At 43.7% G+C, this 18,752-nt stretch overlaps 1 protein-coding gene across 4 annotated transcripts in view; it reads right to left on the bottom strand.

Annotated features, from left to right (window-relative positions):
- LOC125090423 (S-adenosyl-L-methionine-dependent tRNA 4-demethylwyosine synthase TYW1-like) overlaps nucleotides 1-18,752 on the bottom strand; it is a 204,761-nt gene that overhangs the window by 76,816 nt on the left and 109,193 nt on the right. For all 4 annotated transcript variants that reach the window (XM_047713084.1, XM_047713085.1, XM_047713087.1 and 1 more), the window contains one exon: nucleotides 1,564-1,699. In XM_047713084.1, coding sequence (XP_047569040.1) covers nucleotides 1,564-1,699 — 136 coding nt within the window. The remainder of the gene's footprint in view (nucleotides 1-1,563; nucleotides 1,700-18,752) is intronic.

Genomic DNA, 18,752 nt, shown 5'->3' with positions numbered 1-18,752 from the left:
ACCCAGCCTGCCCGCCTTAGAAGTCACCCACCCAGCTTGATCATCTATAAAGAGTCCAAGACGATCGGACACCACGTGCGGATTCCACGCTGCCTACAGAACGTCAGCCTTAATCGCCAAATCACCAAACACAGGTACGGATTTAACTTCTCCAGCACAAAAGAGGGGGAGGGGGAGTTTTCAACATCTGAACAGTCCGGAAACATGTATGTACATGTCAGCACTGCAGAGTCCGTTGGATCTCCACCCATTCATGCTCTAAGGATCACTTTGAAATACCATTAAGTGTGCTGCGCTAGACCTCGTGTGCAGCTCAGACAGAAGCGAGGAATCCAGCTGAGGAGAAAAGCAGCGAAGATAAAACAAAAGAAATGACGTGTGTTTATCGATACAAAACCCAAGAGAGAGACAGGGACAGCGTTCTGCCCCTGGGGAAGGCTTCAGACCTGAAGTGCTCATGACACGGAGCCCCGTGGGTCACAAAGAACTTCCGCGGGTCACAAAGAACTTCTGCAGGTCAAAGACACAGAAAGAAAGGGTGACCCAGGCTCTGGGGAGGGAACCCACACTCAAGAAGTGGTGAGCCCATCGGCAGGAAGTACGGCCTTCTGAGGCCGGACAGAGAAGGGTGAAGTGGGTGGCGGGCAAAGGAGAGAGAGGAGGGATGTTCAAAATGCAGATTCTCAAATCCCACTAGGAATAAGAAACTGATTTTTGAAGGTCCTGCGGGTCTTCCCATTATCTGTTGTGTTTGGGTAAAGTGTCGAGAACTGCGGGGCCAAAGCGAGAGGACAGGAAGGCGGATTGCTACGTGAGAACAACAGAGGCAGAACTAACAGAAAATACCAACTATCGAGATACGGGGTTAATGGAAAAGAAGAATCAGAAGGCGACGTGAGGTCTGAAAGAATAGGAAAGTACGTATGACGTAAGAGAAGACATAAGAAAGGGCAAATATGGGCTCCTGGGTGGCTCAGTCAGTTGAAGCGTCTGCCTTCCGCTCAGGTCATGATCTCCCGGTCCTGAGATCGAGTCCCACCCAGGCTCCCTGCTCAGCGGGAAGTCTGCCTCTCTCTCTCTCTTCTGCTTCCCCTGCTCTCTCTGTGTCAAGTAACTAAATAAAATCTTTTAAAATAAAATTGAAAAACAAAAGAAAGAAAGGGCAAATGTTGGCAGAGAAAGCCAAAATCTGGACATTCTGAGGTAGGAAATTTGGTCTTAGAAATTCAAGAAAATTAACCTCATATTTGAACATATACAATATTTGCTGGCACATCTAGGGCTGCTACGAGCTGGCTACTTTGCAACGTTTTATTAATTAACTTCTGGACTGTGTCTCTGTCTCCCTAAATACGTGAAGGGCAAATTATACATATAAGGCAGAGTGTTACAAACTTAAGAGGAACTCAACAAATATTTACTGAATAAGAAAGTAGAAGGCTAAACAAAGGTTGAAGGTTATCTTCTTTTTTAATGATTATTATTTTAAAAAGAAAAGGAAAAAAACCCTCTTCTCCACTTCTTTTCTCTCTCTCGCTCTTTTAAAGATGTCACGGTTCTTACCTTTGCTGCCAAAGCTTTTAAGCTATCGAGGAATCTCTGCCAGAAATCCTTGAAGAGTGGGCGGTCGATTTTCTTCAGGCGATCTTCGGTGCTAGCATCCACACTGACATACAGCTGGGTAACTGGTTTGAGGTTCCTTCGTAATTTAAAAAAACAAAAAACGGGAAAAATTATGCCTGTATCAGGCTTTTCATGATGTAGAATTTACAGCCTACAGGAGATGGGGTAATAAAACATCGCACAGGTCTACAGGCTTCTGCCTCTCCCAAAGGACTGAAGAAACGATTTTCATAATGTGACAGGATGGGCTTGGGCTGTCAGTTGATTATGTCTAACAATGACTGGACGCCATTCTTAAGAAACTGAAAGCATTCAATTACTTAAAATTGGCCCCTCTTCAAACACTAGCTTTTAGTGGAAAACAAACAAAATGAGATCCAGCTTCAGGTCAGGGACCATGAGCCCAGGGCAATTAGAAGGGGTCTCAGACTTGGGTTTCGCCATGAACTCTGCCACTCAAGCTTTATACAGCGGAAACGCCACAGCCGTGTGGGGTCTGTGCTGACAGGCCACCTCCCATCCTCAATTCACTGAGGAAGAAGTTTTCGAAGGACCAAGAAACAACCCAAAAAGCTCAAACCTTTTTTGAGCCTCACCTATGCCTTAGAGAGCCAGAGTGGGTTTAAAGTTCAGCCTTGTGGAGGCGAACGATGACCTAGTCAGGGAGCTTTAAGCAGCGTGAAGCTAAAAGAGCAACCAGGCCTTATAAAGGACCATAGCCCCAAGAAGAATGTGTGCGGCAGGTTAGGCTTCTGTGCCTTCTTGATCAGTCTCCTGACCACCACTCACTCTCCACTACTCCACCTCATGGACTCATTTCATTAAAGTCATTTATTCTTATCTAGTCTACTTGGTAGTTAAAGTCCAGACTGCATGCTTTCCAAAACCTTCCTGTTCTCCCTTCAAATGGGTCCCATAGGGGCTCCTGGGTGGCTCAGTTGGTTAGGCATCTGCCTTCGGCTTAGGTCATGATCCCAGAGTTCCAGGATCAAGCCCCACATGGGGCTCCCCACTCAGTGAGGAGTCTGCTTCGCCCTCTGACCACCCCCTCTTGTGCTCTCGCTCTCTCTCTCTCTTTCTAATAAATTAAAAACAAAAAACAAAAGAGTGTCATAATTCATCTTCTTCGATAAATTTGCAACTAGAACGAAATTTCCCTTTAATAATGCTTTGACCAAGCAGAGAGAGTCAATTATCATATGGTTTCACTTATTTGTGGAGCATAACAAATAGCATGGAGGACAAGGGGAGATGGAGAGGAGAAGGGAGTTGAGGGAAATTGGAAGGGGAGGTGAACCATGAGAGACTATGGACTCTGAAAAAACGATCTGAGAATTTTGAAGGGGTGGGGGGTGGGAGGTTGGGGGCACCAGGCGGTGGGTATTGTAGAGGGCACGGATTGCATGGAGCGCTGGGTGTGGTGCAAAAATAATGAATACTGTTATGCTGAAAAAATAAAAAAAAATTTAAAAAAAAATATCATAAAAAAAAAAATAATGCTTTGACCAAATTCTTCACTATTAGCTTTCCAGAATTTGTATTCACCCCCAGAATTTAATTATGCATTTTTTGCTTCAAAGTCTATGCACTTTTAAAAACTGAAATATAATTCACATGCCATAAAATTCACCACCGAAGTGGTTTATGTTTTTGTATTTATCAGTATCAGCCTAATCAGTCTCTGAATGTTAAGACCTCGAAGGGCAGGAACCGTATTTCTTTTATCCCAGCCGTGCAGGCAGGTCCGTGAAGCTACTTTTTACTCGGTATTGTTGACTTGAGCTAACCTAACGTTTTAGGGCATGCAGGCCAAACCAACGCTTGTAATGATGTGGTTAGTGACATATCGAAAAATCAGAAGGGTCTAAACCCAAAGTTATTAAGAGTGGAGACGCTCTGACCAAAGTTAAGAAGTGATTAAAATACTGGCACACTCATTGCTTTAATCCGTCTCCAACACTGGCATACAAAGGGAATCCTTAAAAGTTCAACCCTGTGTCACGACTGAGCAAAGGACATCAATTACTGAAAACGAAAAACAGGAGCGTCCTGTTAATGGCACATTCGGTCTCATCACCCCTCTTGCTGGGGGCCTCCTTAATAACAGACAAGCTATGCTACCTTAACTGGACTTTATGTCGTACAGAAAATAGAAGTAGAAGAGACTGTTTTCACGGATACTGCTGGCTATCATTATCTGATACTTACAGGACTTGGTCATAAAGCTGCCTAATGCAAAGTGGGAACCAGCGTGACCTTTCACTACGCCTTCATAACTACTTAGGATTACGAACAGTAAATTCCAAAGGCCACAGTTATTTTACAAACTTCCCTCACTTGCAAAAAAGGAAGCCCTGGACACTAACAGTACCAGTAAGAAATTTTAGTCGGTACTAAAATCTGAGATGCTATGATCAAGGAAGTTTGTACATCTCTTACCAAAGAGCCGAGGAAGCATGAAGAGGAGTTAAAGTCCCTGGGAATTACAGGGCTTATTCCTAAGGGACTCAAAACATGAAAAGTACCTTGGAGAAATATTCTGAGCCTCAAGGATCTTACATCTGCCTCGGATTGGCCTCTATTCCCCAGGACAAGCAAGAGGTTCTTGGCACGGCCATTTATCCATCACTATTCTATACAGAGATTGCATCGTTTTTGTTCCCAAAATGCAAGAGAATGCTATAACCTTAAAATAATGATAATAATTTGTGTGTGACAGTCTCACAATGCTGCTGAGAACAATTAAAAAGGACAATAAAATAAAAGGGAAATACAATTCTAAACCCCATCCCCAGTGAAAATACCCAGTGAATCTTGGTAAGATTATTGTGACGATCCTTCACCCTGCTCATTTAAATCTGAATTAAGAACAATCATAAATACAAATGCGCTGACAACTGGACATAAAAATCCCTCTTCCTTTTTTGCCTTTCCATAGAGATTAGCAGGCCACTGGCTTGGAAGGTAGAATGAGAAACAATCTCTACAGCAAGGAAAAAAGGAAGAGATTCAAGTTTGCAAGAAATCAAACAGCTTAGAGAGTAAGTTTGACATTCCTACTGAATAAAACATCAAAAACAAATAACCGAAGTGGTCCAAACATCGACAGCATTAAAACCAGAATCTGGGCTGTTAGTTGCTGCCAAATTATGCAGGAGGAGAAGAGGAGGACACGAAGGGGAAGGATTTACCGAGTATTCGTCAGGTGCTGGGTGCTCTGTGCTTCACCCTTCTCTCTAGTTCATGAAACCTACACAGTAAAACACGGTAGTTGCTACTTCTACCAACTTTAGACACGATGAAACTGAGACTCAAAAGTCTAAGTAGCTTGTTCAAGAATCCACAAGTATCAATACTGACACCCAAGCTGAGATGGGACCCCAGAGCCTGCTCCCCCAGCCCCGCACTGCAACGCCTGCCTCAGACGGTCAGTTCACAGACGGTACTGGCTGGCCCTTTGTCAAGGAAAGCTTCACAGCAGTGTTTCTCCAAGTGTGGTCAGGACCACCTGTATCAGAAGCACCTGCAAACTCGCGTTCTGGGGCCTCTCTCAAGACTGAATCATCTTCTAGGAATGGAGCCTTAGAAAGTGTATTGTTGTATTAGTTTCAAGAACTTCTCCACATTGATCAAGTAAGTTGAAAACACAAATAAATGGGAAGATATCCCATGTTCATGGATCAGAAGAATTAATATGGTGATAATGAAAATGTCTGTTAACACCCAAAGCCATCTATAGATTCAGGGCAATCCCTACTAAATTCCAATGACCCTTTTCACAGAAAGAGAAAAAACAATCCTAAACTTCCTACAGAACCACAAAAGACTCCAAATAGCCAGAGCAATCCTAATGAAAAAGAAGAACAAAGCAGGAAGCATTGTACTTCCTGATCTGAAACTACAGCACAGAAATACAGTAATAAAAATGTATGATGTTAACACTCACATGAAAACATGAATGACATTAAAGCAAACAGACAAATGGAACAGAATCAGGAATCCCGAGATAAACCCATTTGTATATATAGTCAACAACGAGGGAGCCAAGATCACTCTACGTGGAAAGGGCAGTCTCTTCACCAAATGGTGCTGGGAAAACTGGATTCCTGTATCACTCACAAAAGCTAAGTCAAAATGGAGTAAAGACTTAAATAAAAGACCCCAAACTGTAAAATTCCTAGAAGAAAACACAGGGAAAAGGTCTTTCACCTTGGTCTTGGCAACAGTTGTTGGATATGACACCAAAAGTGCAGGAACAACAACAACAAACAGTGAACTGCACCAAATTAAAGAGCTTCTGCACGACAAAGTCAGAGAGGCAACCTCCAGAATGGAAGAAAATCTCTGCAAATCATATGTCTGAATCAGGTTTCATATCTAAAATATGTAAGGAACACCTACAACTGAAAAGCAAAAAACCTAATCTGATATTTAAAAATGGGCAAAGGACTAGCACGGACATTTTTCCAAAGAAGACATGCAAGTGGCCAACAGGTGCTTGAAAAGGACCTCGACGTCACTCATAAGCAAGGAGATGTCAATCCAAGTACCAGCCCCGTGGGGAATGGCTCTTCTCGAGAAGACAAGAGATGACATGAGCGATGAGGACGCACAGAGGAAAGGGAACCCTGTGCACTGCTGGTGGGAATGTAAACTGGTACAGTCACTATGGAGGCTCCTCAAAAACGCTAAAAACAGAACTACCATATGATGCAGCAGTCCCACTTCTGGGTGTTTATCCAAAAGAACGAAATCAGTATCTTGAAAAGATATCTGCATCCCCACGTGCACTGCAACGTTATTCACAACAGCTGAGACATGGACAAGTGTCTATCACCAGATGAACGGATAAAGAAAATGCCACATTATTCAGCCATGAGGAAAAAGGAAATTCTGTCATTTGCAACATGACGGATGAACCTGGAGGACATTATGCAAAGTGAGATGAGCCAAATACGGAAAGACAAATGCTGCACAAACTTACCTGTATGTGGAATCTTTAAAAAGAAAAAGAAGACATTTTCGATTAGCTGTTTTCTTCCCTGTGTATGGGCCACCACACTCACTTCTTTGTCTATTTCATGATTTTTTAAATAAACATTTAACATTTTATATAATATTATGCACGACTCTGGGTATCAGATACCTCCCAATGCAGGGTTGCTGTTTTTTATTCGTTTGTCGCTGTTTTTGTTGTTACTGAACTTCTCTGGTAAATTCTGTAATTGTTCCTTGTGTTCAGCCTGCTTGGTTAGCTTAGTAGTCTGCTAGTGACTGGCCAGAAACAGCCCTAAGCGCCTTCAACCAGTAAGGCTCCCACCTCCACTGAGGCTTCTGTGTGTCGGGGCAAGCGGAGGCGGACGGCTGACAACTCTGCCTCAGTTTGCTTCAGACATCAACATCAGGCAGGGGTGAGAGCATAAAGCCTTGTCACGTCTCCCTGGCAGGCCCGGCTTCTAGCTTCCCAGGAATACACAGGAGCTTTTCAAAGTTCCCTATGAACATCTCATTCCCCAGCTTTTCCTTTAATCTCTTCAGTCTGCGTCTTGCTTGCCCCAACCATAACCACTGCCTCAGGCAGCTGCGAACTTGAACAGTTGCTGATAACTGGCCCCAACAAGAAACCCTCCCCCTCCCCACAGGCCCCGAGAAAAGCTTCTTCCCTGGACAGGATGAGTGACTTCAATAAAGACAAGCCCTGTGCATGGGCTTCCAGGCAACGGCCACAGAACCCGCGGAACGACGGTTCTCTGCAGCCGGGACTCTGAAGGAGCCCCTGCTCGGTTCCGCCTCCCCTCGCTGGTGTTTCCTGGGGCTAAAGCTATCGGGTTTAGGCTACTGCAGCGCTGGGGCAGTGGGGATGGACTAGGACATATTAAGACACCACGAAGCTTAGGACACAAAACGGGACATATTAACGCATCACAAGAATTACTGCCCCCATTGAGATTCAACCATTTTTCTAGAATAAATGCTCCTCAGACTGTTGTGTGTCTTTGGTTAAGAAAAAGTTGATTCTGACCATGTTTGCTAGTGTTCTCACTGCTTTTGCAGAGCAGCAGGTTCTGTACTCTGTTAATCCAGCTGACATCTATCCCGTAAGCCTCGTTTCTATTCCCCTCACTACCCATCACAGTATTTTCGACATCCACTGTGACTTTTTGAACCCATCAGAAGTAACTGATAAATTACAAACATACTAGAATATTCTATTAATCTCTCCGTGTTGATTTATAGTGTGATTCCAGGATGTTCAGGTATCATGCTCTATATGAATTCAATACTTTGCTGAAACTTGCTATGATGCCCAGCATATGGCCATTAGATGATTAGTCTGCAAGCAAACTTTTCCATGCTCTCGAAAAAAATTATATGCCAAAGTTTCTGGCTCCAATGCTCAATTTCTGTAACACAGGCTAAATTTGTTGCTTTAGTTGTTCAAATCTTCACTACTGCTATTGATTTTAATTTGCTTCTTTTAACAGTTTGAGAGAATTATGTTAAAAACCTACCATCTCTCCTCATAGTTCTTTCAATATTGAGATCATGTTATTGTGTATACAAGTTTTAAATTGTTAAATTCTTTTATGTTCCCAGTAGGTTTAAAATTTTATTAAGAAACATCTACCTTATCTCGAGTAATGATGCCTGTTTTAAAGTACGCTTTGACCAAATTATTACTTAGCCTACCTTTCCAAAAGTGAAACTTCTAAGTGTTTTCATGTATGATCTCGTATACTCACAATGCCACTATAAGATGGTCATGATTATAAAATCCGTTCACAGGTTAGGAAGCTGGGCCCCGAGAAGTTATTTTCTCAGTGTCACTAAGACAGCAAGAGATTCAGTTAGGATTCAAACCAGATCTCTTCTAGACCAGAGCCCAGCTCTTAACACCTGACTCTATTTCCTCTTTTTTAGCCTATCTAGACCTGCATATTTATTTTTTTTAACGATCTTATTTATTAGAAAAAAGGAGAGCATGAGTGGGGGAAGGGGTAGAAGGAGAGGGGGAAGCAGGCTCCCCGCTGAGCAGAGAGCCCAACGTGGGGCTCAATCCCAGGACCCTGAGATCATGACCTGAGCCGAAGGCAGACAGTTCACCCAGGTGAGCCACCCAGGTGCCCCTAGACCAGTGTATTTCTGAAAGGTACTCTATCAATTCACAGACACAAGAGAAGACTATATTTTAAACTTAACATATTTACTACAAACAAAACAGGCTGGGAGGGGGAGAAAAGCTTCTACTCAAAGGATCAGGTGATATTTATAATCCTCATTTAATTGGAAGCTATTTTCTGTAGCCTAAAAAATACAAGAAAACTATTTGAGCTAAAAAATACACAAAAACTATTTTTATTAAAATTCATGCATTTCTTCAAACATTCACTAAGCATCTAGTATGGGAAGAGCTATCCAATTTATAGAGGTTCTCTGACACATATGGTAAATGTCTTAGCAAAAACTAAAAACAAAACATACAGCAAACAAAATCACAGAAATACTGATGGGAGAAGCAAAACAAAGAGCATGCAGTTCACACGCGGCTTCAGTGCTCAACAGTAAATGAGCAAAGGGACAAATCCGGTGGAGGCGGCGAGGTCTGGGAGTTAAGCGCTCATCGTGCCACAGCTCGATATGGAACACAGTTCTGTCTTCTTGGGATCAGCTGCTGGCACACAGACAGCTGTGCATCAACAATATTTACCAGAAGAGAAAAATCAGATTTTAAGTGTAGACTTAAAAATAACATAAAACAGATAAGAAAATAATGAAAAAATGGGGACTCAAGATGAAACTAAGAGTATGTCCGTCTACAAGAGCTACACAAAGTCTATAAGGAGACTCTAAACCCTAAAACACTCGAAAAGAGAGACACGGTCATAGGTTTCAAATGTCCAAGGAAGAACAAATCAGTCAGTTCTCGGAGAATCCTCAGAGAAGCTACTCCGTGTTGCAGAACATCACTCCCAACAGCTTCATCACCGCACAACACAAGGACCTCCCGAGGTCTGCTTTAACAAGGTGTCTCACTGCAGGGCACTGGCATCACAGCCCAGGGCAATCTGCGAAGGAGTAACGTGGCGTGCGCTAGCAGAACGATGGTGTGATGGACCTCTCTGACCGCAGGGCTGAACACAAACACTGCCTGTACAGAATTACAAGGGTCCTAAACTCACTTGTCTACCGGGGCCAAGGATAGAGTGTGTGTCAAGCAAGCCACTTTTATAGGAGAAAGTTCTTTGGACACCAAAACGCAAACTGCATATGAAACACGCTAGAATATTCTTTCCTTACTCAAAGTGACATGCTTCCATTTTCCTTGACCACGTGGTACCTTCCATGGTTTTGTATTTGTTAGAAACGGTGACCGAAATTTCTCTGCAATGAGAGAATGAACCGTGCAACTCCTCTGACAAGTGGCCAGTGACACTCAGCCTTATGGCGGAGACAACAAAACGGGGAACAGTCTGGCAAACTGAAAACCACAGCTTCTTCAAAGGAATAACCATTACCTGGTGTCATACTGTATAATAAGATATGATTCCTTACGCTTAGTGCCTGGCACAGAGTTCCTAAAACCCTTGGCATTTCCCGAGTGACAGAGGTGAGAGAAGCATCTTTTGTTATCCATGCTAGCCCCCTTCAACCACAAAGATTTACTTTACTAATGAGGTGACTCCTGCTGGGCCCCTAGACAGCTTCAGGATGGGGCTGGCAGCCAGAAGAAGCAACCACGTGATTATAGGGTTGGAACTTTCAGATCAACCCCCCAACCTCCAGGGAGGGAGACAGGCTGGAGGTTGAGCTAATCACCAACTGAGAAAGACTGACTCAATCCTGTCTATGTAAACATGATGGGGTTCCAAATGCTTCCGGCTGGTGAACACACTGAGGTACTGGGTGTTGGGGGAGGCGGTAAGACAGGGAGTTACTGTGCCTGGAGATAGGATGGAAGTGTAGTGCCCCCCATAGCGGGTCCCTTGATCTCTTCCATGTGGCTATTCCTGATCTGTAAACTTTATAATAAACCAATAATAGTCATAAACAGTTTTCCCTGATTTCTGTGAGCGGTTCTAGCACATCACTGAGCTCGAGGAAGGAGTCATGGGAAGCCCCGATCTACAGCTCGCTGGTCAGAAGAACCGGTGCGATATGGGACTGCGCCCGGTGCCGGAAGTGCCGCGCTCTTATCAGACTGAGCCCCTAAGCTACGCAGTCTGCCCGGCCCCAGCTGGTGTCCGCAGAGAACCGGAAAGCTGCGGGTGTGGAAAACCCCACACATCCGGTGTCAGAGGGCCGTGAGTGATAAAACCAGCTAAGAGCGAAGTGTTCTGGTATTGGCAAAGCAGCACTTTTTACTTGGCTTCTAACAATTTTTGCCAGAGTGTCTTTTCCAAAAGTCAGAAATTCAGATTTTATGCAAAATCTCTGGATGTTAAGTGTTGCCCTAAAAACACAAACAAAAAGCTTTTAAACATGGTTCAGGACAAATAAAACCTACTTCTGACCAACTGCCAATCTGAAACCTTTGGGCCTCTCCAGCCAACCCATAAAATTATCTTTTTTTTTTTTTCAACTGAGTTCCTAAAAAATAGGGAATCCCAGTGGTTCAAGGTTAACCTCCTTGACCACTACAGCCCGTTGTGCCATACCCTGGACGACAAACACGGCCCTAAATTCCTCCTCTCCCTATATCCATGTCCCCTTGCCCCGCAGCCAGGGGTGCCCTCTCAGCTGGGACTTGCTTTGGCCAATGGAAGTGAGCGGGGATGACCCGAGCAGGGGCTCACGAGACGCTTGGGCATGAAGCTCACCCTCTTGCGCGGCTCTCGAAACCCTGCCCCCATGTGAGGATGTTCAGAAGAGCTAACCGGAAGGTGAGAAGCTACACGAATAGAGGCCAGCGGTCCCAGCCACGGCCGCATAGACCAGCCAGCCCGGCGATCCGCCAACCGCCCATGAACAACACTGAGACCAGCAAAGCCAGCGCACCCAGAATTATGAGCTAAATAAATGGTGGTTACGTTGAGTGATTCGGTTTTAAGATGAGTGACTGTAAGAAAAGGTAACTGACAAGATGCATGCCTGCGAACAACACCACTATAAAACCACTTGCTTTGGTGGAATTAAGAGGGCCTTTCCTCAAGAGAAAAGGCTTTCATGGTCCAGTCACTCCCAGTCCCACTATTAATACAAGTGTCTTACATGATAAAAGCCCGTGTTAACAAAATCACAAGGCTGCAGAGTCTAAGCCTTCTCCACTGCCCAAGGTGTGAGCGTCTGTCCACACCCTCGAGGACCGCGCCCTGTACAACTGCCCTCGGTGGGATAACTGCCGGCACGATGGAAGCCACGCATCGGAGCCGAAGCCACGCGTCGGAGCCGAAGCCACGCGTCGGAGCCGAAGCCACGCATCGGAGCCGGAGGGCGGACTGAAATTCTCTCAAGGAAAAGCGTCACGAAAAGGGAAGTAGCCTGAACTACACCTGCGTGTGGGTCTAGGGAAGGCCAACGGACAAAGTCAAGAAACTCCTCAGAAGGTATAAAGTGTGGGGGATACTGCAGTAACTTGGGGAAAATTTAATTAAAAAAACAACTTAGTAAACCGCCGATCACCGAGAGCGCATCATTATTGCCCAGAGCGCGCCCAGTGATAAAACGGCTGCGAGGGGTTGGCTCGCCGGCTCGGCTGCCTGAGCTGACCCGCTGTACGGAAGCGGCACTACCAACACTACCGGTGACTTCCCAAAGTCATGTCGGTGAGTCTACAGCCTCGTGGTCCTGAAGAAACGGAGACACCCAAGACGACCGGCATTTGGATTCCTCCCAACTCACAGGACTAGCACAGTACGATCTGGACTCAGAAGTACTCCTCCTCCCGCTCTCTCCTGGGCCAGGGGGTTGAAGGGACAAGACGGCACGCGGCTCAACTGAGAGGCCCTCAGGTCAGGAAAGTATCAGCTGAAAAGTAGGGACGCCTCAGGCCCGTTTTCTTTCACTGCTCTATAGCCCAGAGTATCTGAAACTCGTAGTTTCAAATACTGAGTATCAATACTTAGTTAATACTTAGTCACAATACTAGTTGTAACACTTAGTTAATACTTAGTCACAATACTAGTTGTAACACTTAGTTAATACTTAGTCACAATACTAGTTGTAACACTTAGTTAATACTCAGTATTAACACATCTTAGTATCTGGTATGTCAAATCTCAGTGCTCTTCTTCTTTTTCTGAACTTGTCATCACTCTGGGGAAGAGTAGGGGTAGGACAGTCACCTCATGTTTTGGGCCCCTAACGCGGGGCATGCACGTCACAGCCACACCAGCAGGACTGCTGTGCATTAGAGAAAGGTAGACGCGAACGTCAAGCCCTTCAATCCATCTCTGCTAGGGTGTCATTAACAAATTCTTCTCGGATCCTAGCAGTAGTATGGCGGAGCCCAGCCATAACTGTGGATCTCAGCTTTGGGTTTTGCCTCCATCCACACTGGTATTTCAATAAATAACCAAGATACGCCAACTCTTTGAGCTCCAATCCTAAAACGGCTCCTTCCCACACATTCTCTCCTTCGCCCAGTAAGGACAACTAAAGGAGGGACGCATGCCCCTGGACCCCAGCACCCTTGATCCAGGAGCTTCAAGAACGCTTTCCAAATCCACACAAAGGAACTTTCCTTCTCTGAGCACTCTTTCTTTCTTATTACTCACAGGGTATACCCTTCCGTTTCCTAAAAACTCTTATGTTCAACATCTGAGAAATCTGCTGACTTCTCATGCCCCTGCCCCTGCTGCTTCACTTCCTCCTTGCCTCCCTCCCAGTTTACCACGGCCCACACTAAACAACTGGTTTAATCAACGCGTTTGTGTCCCATTTTTCACCGATGGCAGTCAAGACTAGCGTGGACACTGTTGTACCGCGATCCCCGGGCTCCGAGATGAGGCTCACCACCAAGAGTGGGGAAGAGAGACCCAAGAACACTTTCTGAACATTCATGATGTGCAGGCATTTTGCTGGACACACTCAAGCACACAGCCTATGCACCGCCCCGTAACCTTCTTCAGTCCGTGACCACTTGCAAGGATGCTGTGTGCGCAAACAATGAACCATCTTCTCTGGTTACCATTTTGCAGAGAATTACCTACATCCCACTTCTAGCAGATTTATTCTTTTTACATATATATACCTCAGATTTGGGATAAACTCCCTTTTTGTTGTGTGTATATAAATCCCAACACCTATATCAACTCCTCCCTCATAAGCCATCTGAAAACCCAGGGGTTTTAAACCTAAAAAATGTTTAAAAAGGAATGGTAACCCACACAAAATTTATATATTGACATTTTAAAAACATTTCCCTTTTAACTTTACCTTTTTATACGACTTTAAAAAGTAATGTTTTAGCTATCCTTGTGACAATGTCACTGGTTTTCTTAGTACTGCCCATTAGTCAATTTTATCCAACTCTGATGTCCTAGGATGCTAAATTTTAAACTCACTTTGTGCATGCCTGTGTATGATCATTCTTTTTACAAACAATAATGTCTTCTTTATTGAATAAATTGAGAATGTGACACTGTAAGTTTAAGGTGTATAACGCGTTACATTTGTATATTGTCATATGATTGTCAGAGTAACATTTATAACATTACATAATTTAGTACACTATTATTATCTCTATTCATTATACTATCCATTAGGTCTCTATGGCTTAGTTACTACTTGTTACAAGTTTGTACCCTTAAACATCACCAATCTTACACCCTCCATCATTCCCTGGTAACCATCATTTACTTTTTTTTTTTTAATTTAACTTTTTGAGATTCCGCACATAAATGGTATCACACAGTACTTGTATTTCTCTGACTTGCATACCATAACGTGCTCGAGGTCCATCCAAGTTGTTGCAAATGGCAGGATATCCTCCTTTCTTATCGGTCAATATTTTGTGGTGTATATGTACCACACGGTTTTTATCCGTTCATCTGTTGATGGGCAGTTGGGGTGTCTCCATAGCTTGGCTATTGTGAATGATGCTGCAATAAACATCAAAATACTTATCTCATCAAAATCCTGTTTTCATTTCCTTTGGGTATATATCCAGAAGTGGAGTTGCTGGATCATATGGTAGATCTATTTTTAATTTTTTGAGAAACCTCCATATTCCTCCACATTCTTTTCCATGGTGGCTGCACCAACTCACATTCCCATCAACAAAGTATAAAGGTTCCATTGTCACCACATCCTCGCCAGCACCTGTTGTCTCGTCTTCTCAGTGATGGTCATTTTAACAAGTGTGAGGTGGTACCTCACTGAGCTTTCGATTTGCATCACCCTGACAATGTGTGATGTTGTGAATTTTTCATGCACCTGTTGACCATTTTGATGTCCTCTTTGCAAAAATGCCTATTTAGTTCTTCTGCTCATTTTCTGATCAGGTTGTTTTTTGTTGCTAAACCAACCAAGTTCTTGACTTACTTTGGAATGTTCCACATATGTCCGTGAAGTCTGTTTGCTCTGAAGTGTGGTTCAATTCCAGGGTTTCCTTATCAACTTCCTGATCCATCCACTGCTGAGATTAGGGTATCTGGGTCCTTTATTGTCATTGCATTATTGAGTTGTACCTCAAGATCTCTTAGTATTTGTCTAATGTACTCGGTGCTTGGGCGCTGGAACTGTACACACAAGTGTTCTATCTTCTTGACGTGCAGATTCACTTACCATTGTGTGATGGCCTTCCTTGTCCCCTGTGACCCTTTTCGACTTGGAGAGAGGGATGCCCCACCTACCTTCTTTGGATTCCCACCTTCCACCCTTTTACTTTGCGCCTGGTGGTGTCTTCAGAGCTGGAGAAGAGTCTCCTATTGGCAGCATATAGCGGAGTCCTGTGTGGTTTTTGTTGCTGTTGTTTGAAATCCATTCAGCCACTCTGAGCCCTTGATTGCTGGGTTCAATTCTGGGCAGTTATTGATATGTAATGATTTACTAGTGCCATTTTATCTTTTGCTTTCCCACTGTTTCTTTTTCATTCTGTTTCTACCTTTGTAAGTTGGTGGTTTCCATGGTGATTTGCTCAGTCTCCCCTCTTCTTTATGTTTCCTGTCTATGCTCTACATTTTTTGCCTAGTGGTTACCATGAGGATTACAAAAAACACCTCTAGATGAAATAGCCATTTTTTCTGCAGATAGCCATTTATCTTGATTCGCCTATAATTCCATCCTTTTGATGCTCCAGTATTTTAACTATCATGTTCCATTAGTCAACATATAGCACACCGTTTGTTTCTGAGGTAGTGTTCAACAATTCATTAGTTGCGTACCCAGTGCTCATCACAACACGTGCCCTCCTTAATACCCAACACCCGGTTACCCATCCCCCCACCCCCACCCTTCTGTAGCCCAAAGTTTGGGTCCTGGAGTTAAGCATCTCTCATGGGTTTTCCCTCCCTTCCCCTATAGCTCTGCGCTGTTACATTCCACATATGAGTGAAACCATATGATGAATGTTATTCTTCAGTATTTTTGATGTGACAAATTACCTTTTCATGCTGTGATTTTGTTACCAAGTGGTAGCAGGTACAATTATTTTTAATACTTTTCCTTTAAACTTTATGCTATAATTAAGGGTTTAATATACTATTGTAAAAAAGAGTTACAGTCTTCTGGGGCGCCTGGGTGGCTCAGTGGGTTAAGCCGCTGCCTTCGGCTTGGGTCATGATCTCAGGGTCCTGGGATCGAGTCCCACATCGGGCTCTCTGCTCAGCAAGAAGCCTGCTTACCTCTCTCTCTCTCTCTGCCTGCCTCTCCGTCTACTTGTGATCTCTCTCTGTCAAATAAATAAATAAAATCTTTAAAAAAAAAAAAAAAAGAGTTACAGTCTTCTAATTGTCCATTTACCACCTTAATCAGCATTTTGTGTATCTTCATCTTCCCATTTCAGCTTGAAGAGCTCCCTGCAACGTATCTTGTAAGGCAGGTCTATTGGTGGTGAACTCCCCTCAGTTGTGGTTTGTCTGGGAAAGCCTTTATCTTTACTTCATATCTGAAGGATAACTTTGCCAGATATTCTTGGGAGGCAGGTTTTATCTTTCACTATTTTGAAAAAAATCATTCTGCTCTTCACAAGGCTGTAGAGTTTCTGCAGAGAAATCTGCTGAAAGCCTAATGCAGGTTCCTTTGTAAGTTATTGTCTTTTTCCCCCAGGTTGCCTTTTAAATTCTTTACCATTGACTTTTGACAGTTTCAATATAATGTGTCTTAAAGAAGGTCTTTTCACATTGAGATAAGTGTTTTATTAGCTTTGTGGACTTGTCTGTCCAGTTCCCTCCCCAGGTTTGAGAAGTTCTCAGCTCTTATTTCCTTAAATATGCACTCTGCTCCTTTCTCTCTCTCTTATCCCTCTGGAAATTCCCATTCATCTAATGATAACTCTCCTAATGGAGTCTAATAGTTCTCACAGGGTTTCTTTACTTTCTTAAAATCTTAGTTCTCTCTCCTCTTCCACCTGAATCATTTCTAGATCCCTATCTTCCAGCTCATGAATTCTCTCTTCCATCTGATCTGATCTATTTCCAATGCTTTCAAAATACATTCTTCCTTTCATTTTTTGAGTTTTCCAGCTCCAGAATTTCTGTTTGGTTCTTCATTAGAATTTCAATCTCTTTGGTAAAGTATTTTTTCTATTCACTAATTTTATTCCTGAGGTCACAGTATTGCCTTCATAAGTTTTCTTGTAGTTTGCTGAAGTCCATCATAATAGCTAGTTTTGAATTATGTATCAGATTGCAATAGTCCGTGTTTTGTGGATCTGTTACTAGAAAATTGTCATTTTCCTTTTGTGATACCATATTACCATGATTTTTCATAGTGTTTCATGAAAAGTGCCTCTGCCACCACATCTAAAGCAGCAGACACCTTTCTTATTTATGTAAAAGCCTTGTTTAGTTTGATTCTAATAGTTTTAACAGGTTGGTGATGGGAAGCCTTCCTCTTCTCTTCCAGGAGGTGGTGCTGCAGCACAAGTCTTTGGTTTCTCTTACCAGCGCTGACTCCCCACTAAGGCTGGGAGAGCTGTGCATTTAAAATAAAAGGGGGGGGGGTTGCAGCACAGTGGAAGGTGGGGTGTGCTTAGCACCTAGGGCTTTCGGTGTGCCCCATGATCCTCAAGTAGGGGGTTCCCAGAGCTCCATGGGCACTTTCACCTAAATCCCCCGGGGCAGACAGCAGGAAACATACTTTCCTTCAGTTCCGAGTCTGCCTTCCTCCCTTCCCTTTCACTCCCCCACCTCCCAGCCCTCAAGTCACTGTGGTTTCGCAGAGAGAGCAACAGGTTCTCCAGCTCTGTAGCAACGGCTTTCAGCCTCTATCTCCTCTGCCAGAAGGGTGGTGCTGGCTCCCTACCAGACCTGTCCCTGCAGCCTCTGCTACCACCCCTCACTTCACTGCCCAATCCACTCACTTTTGGGTGCACACACGAATGCTTCTCTTGGGTGTCCTGGTGTGCTGTACAGAGGTGCTTTTTTGTTGTTTGGTTATGGGTATCTGATTAGTTGTAAATGGAAGGCAAGAGAAAAAGGGAATGAGGCAGGCCTCCATGACTCTGACATCAATCACTCCTCTACGGTATTTCTTAAATTTGAAAATTATTTTCTCCTTTTTTTCCTGTTATACTTTATTGGTCAGTATTTACAAAACAACTTTGAATTTTAAAAGATCACTGTCTTTTATCCCTCTGTGGAAATTTCCCCAACATTTCACTAGCCATCTCCCAAGAACTCACAGGCACTACACTAGTAACTCGAAGATAAATAAGCAGGGTCACCGGTCTCGAGCAGCTCAGTCTTATGGGGAAAGCACAGGAAAATAAGTAAAATTTAATGTTTTTTGGTGTTATAATACGTGCACAGTTCAAGTATAATGAAAAAAAAAAAAACAAAAAAACAAGTCATTTCCAGGCCAGAGAAGATGGTCATCTGCATCTGGAAAGCTTTCCCTCTAAGTCACCCAAACCAACTCAACATCTTACATGTTAAACCTGTTCTTTATTGGATCCTCTACTGCTCCAGGGCCCCATAACCCTAGCAGTCAACATGGCTGGAACCCCTCCAGTCATTAACTGGTCCTCT

Source organism: Lutra lutra, chromosome 18 (assembly GCF_902655055.1).
Source record: "Lutra lutra chromosome 18, mLutLut1.2, whole genome shotgun sequence".
Classification (NCBI taxonomy): Eukaryota; Metazoa; Chordata; class Mammalia; order Carnivora; family Mustelidae; genus Lutra; species Lutra lutra.
The sequence above is the reverse complement of the archived record's forward strand: the minus strand, read 5'-3'. Positions and strand labels throughout refer to the sequence as shown.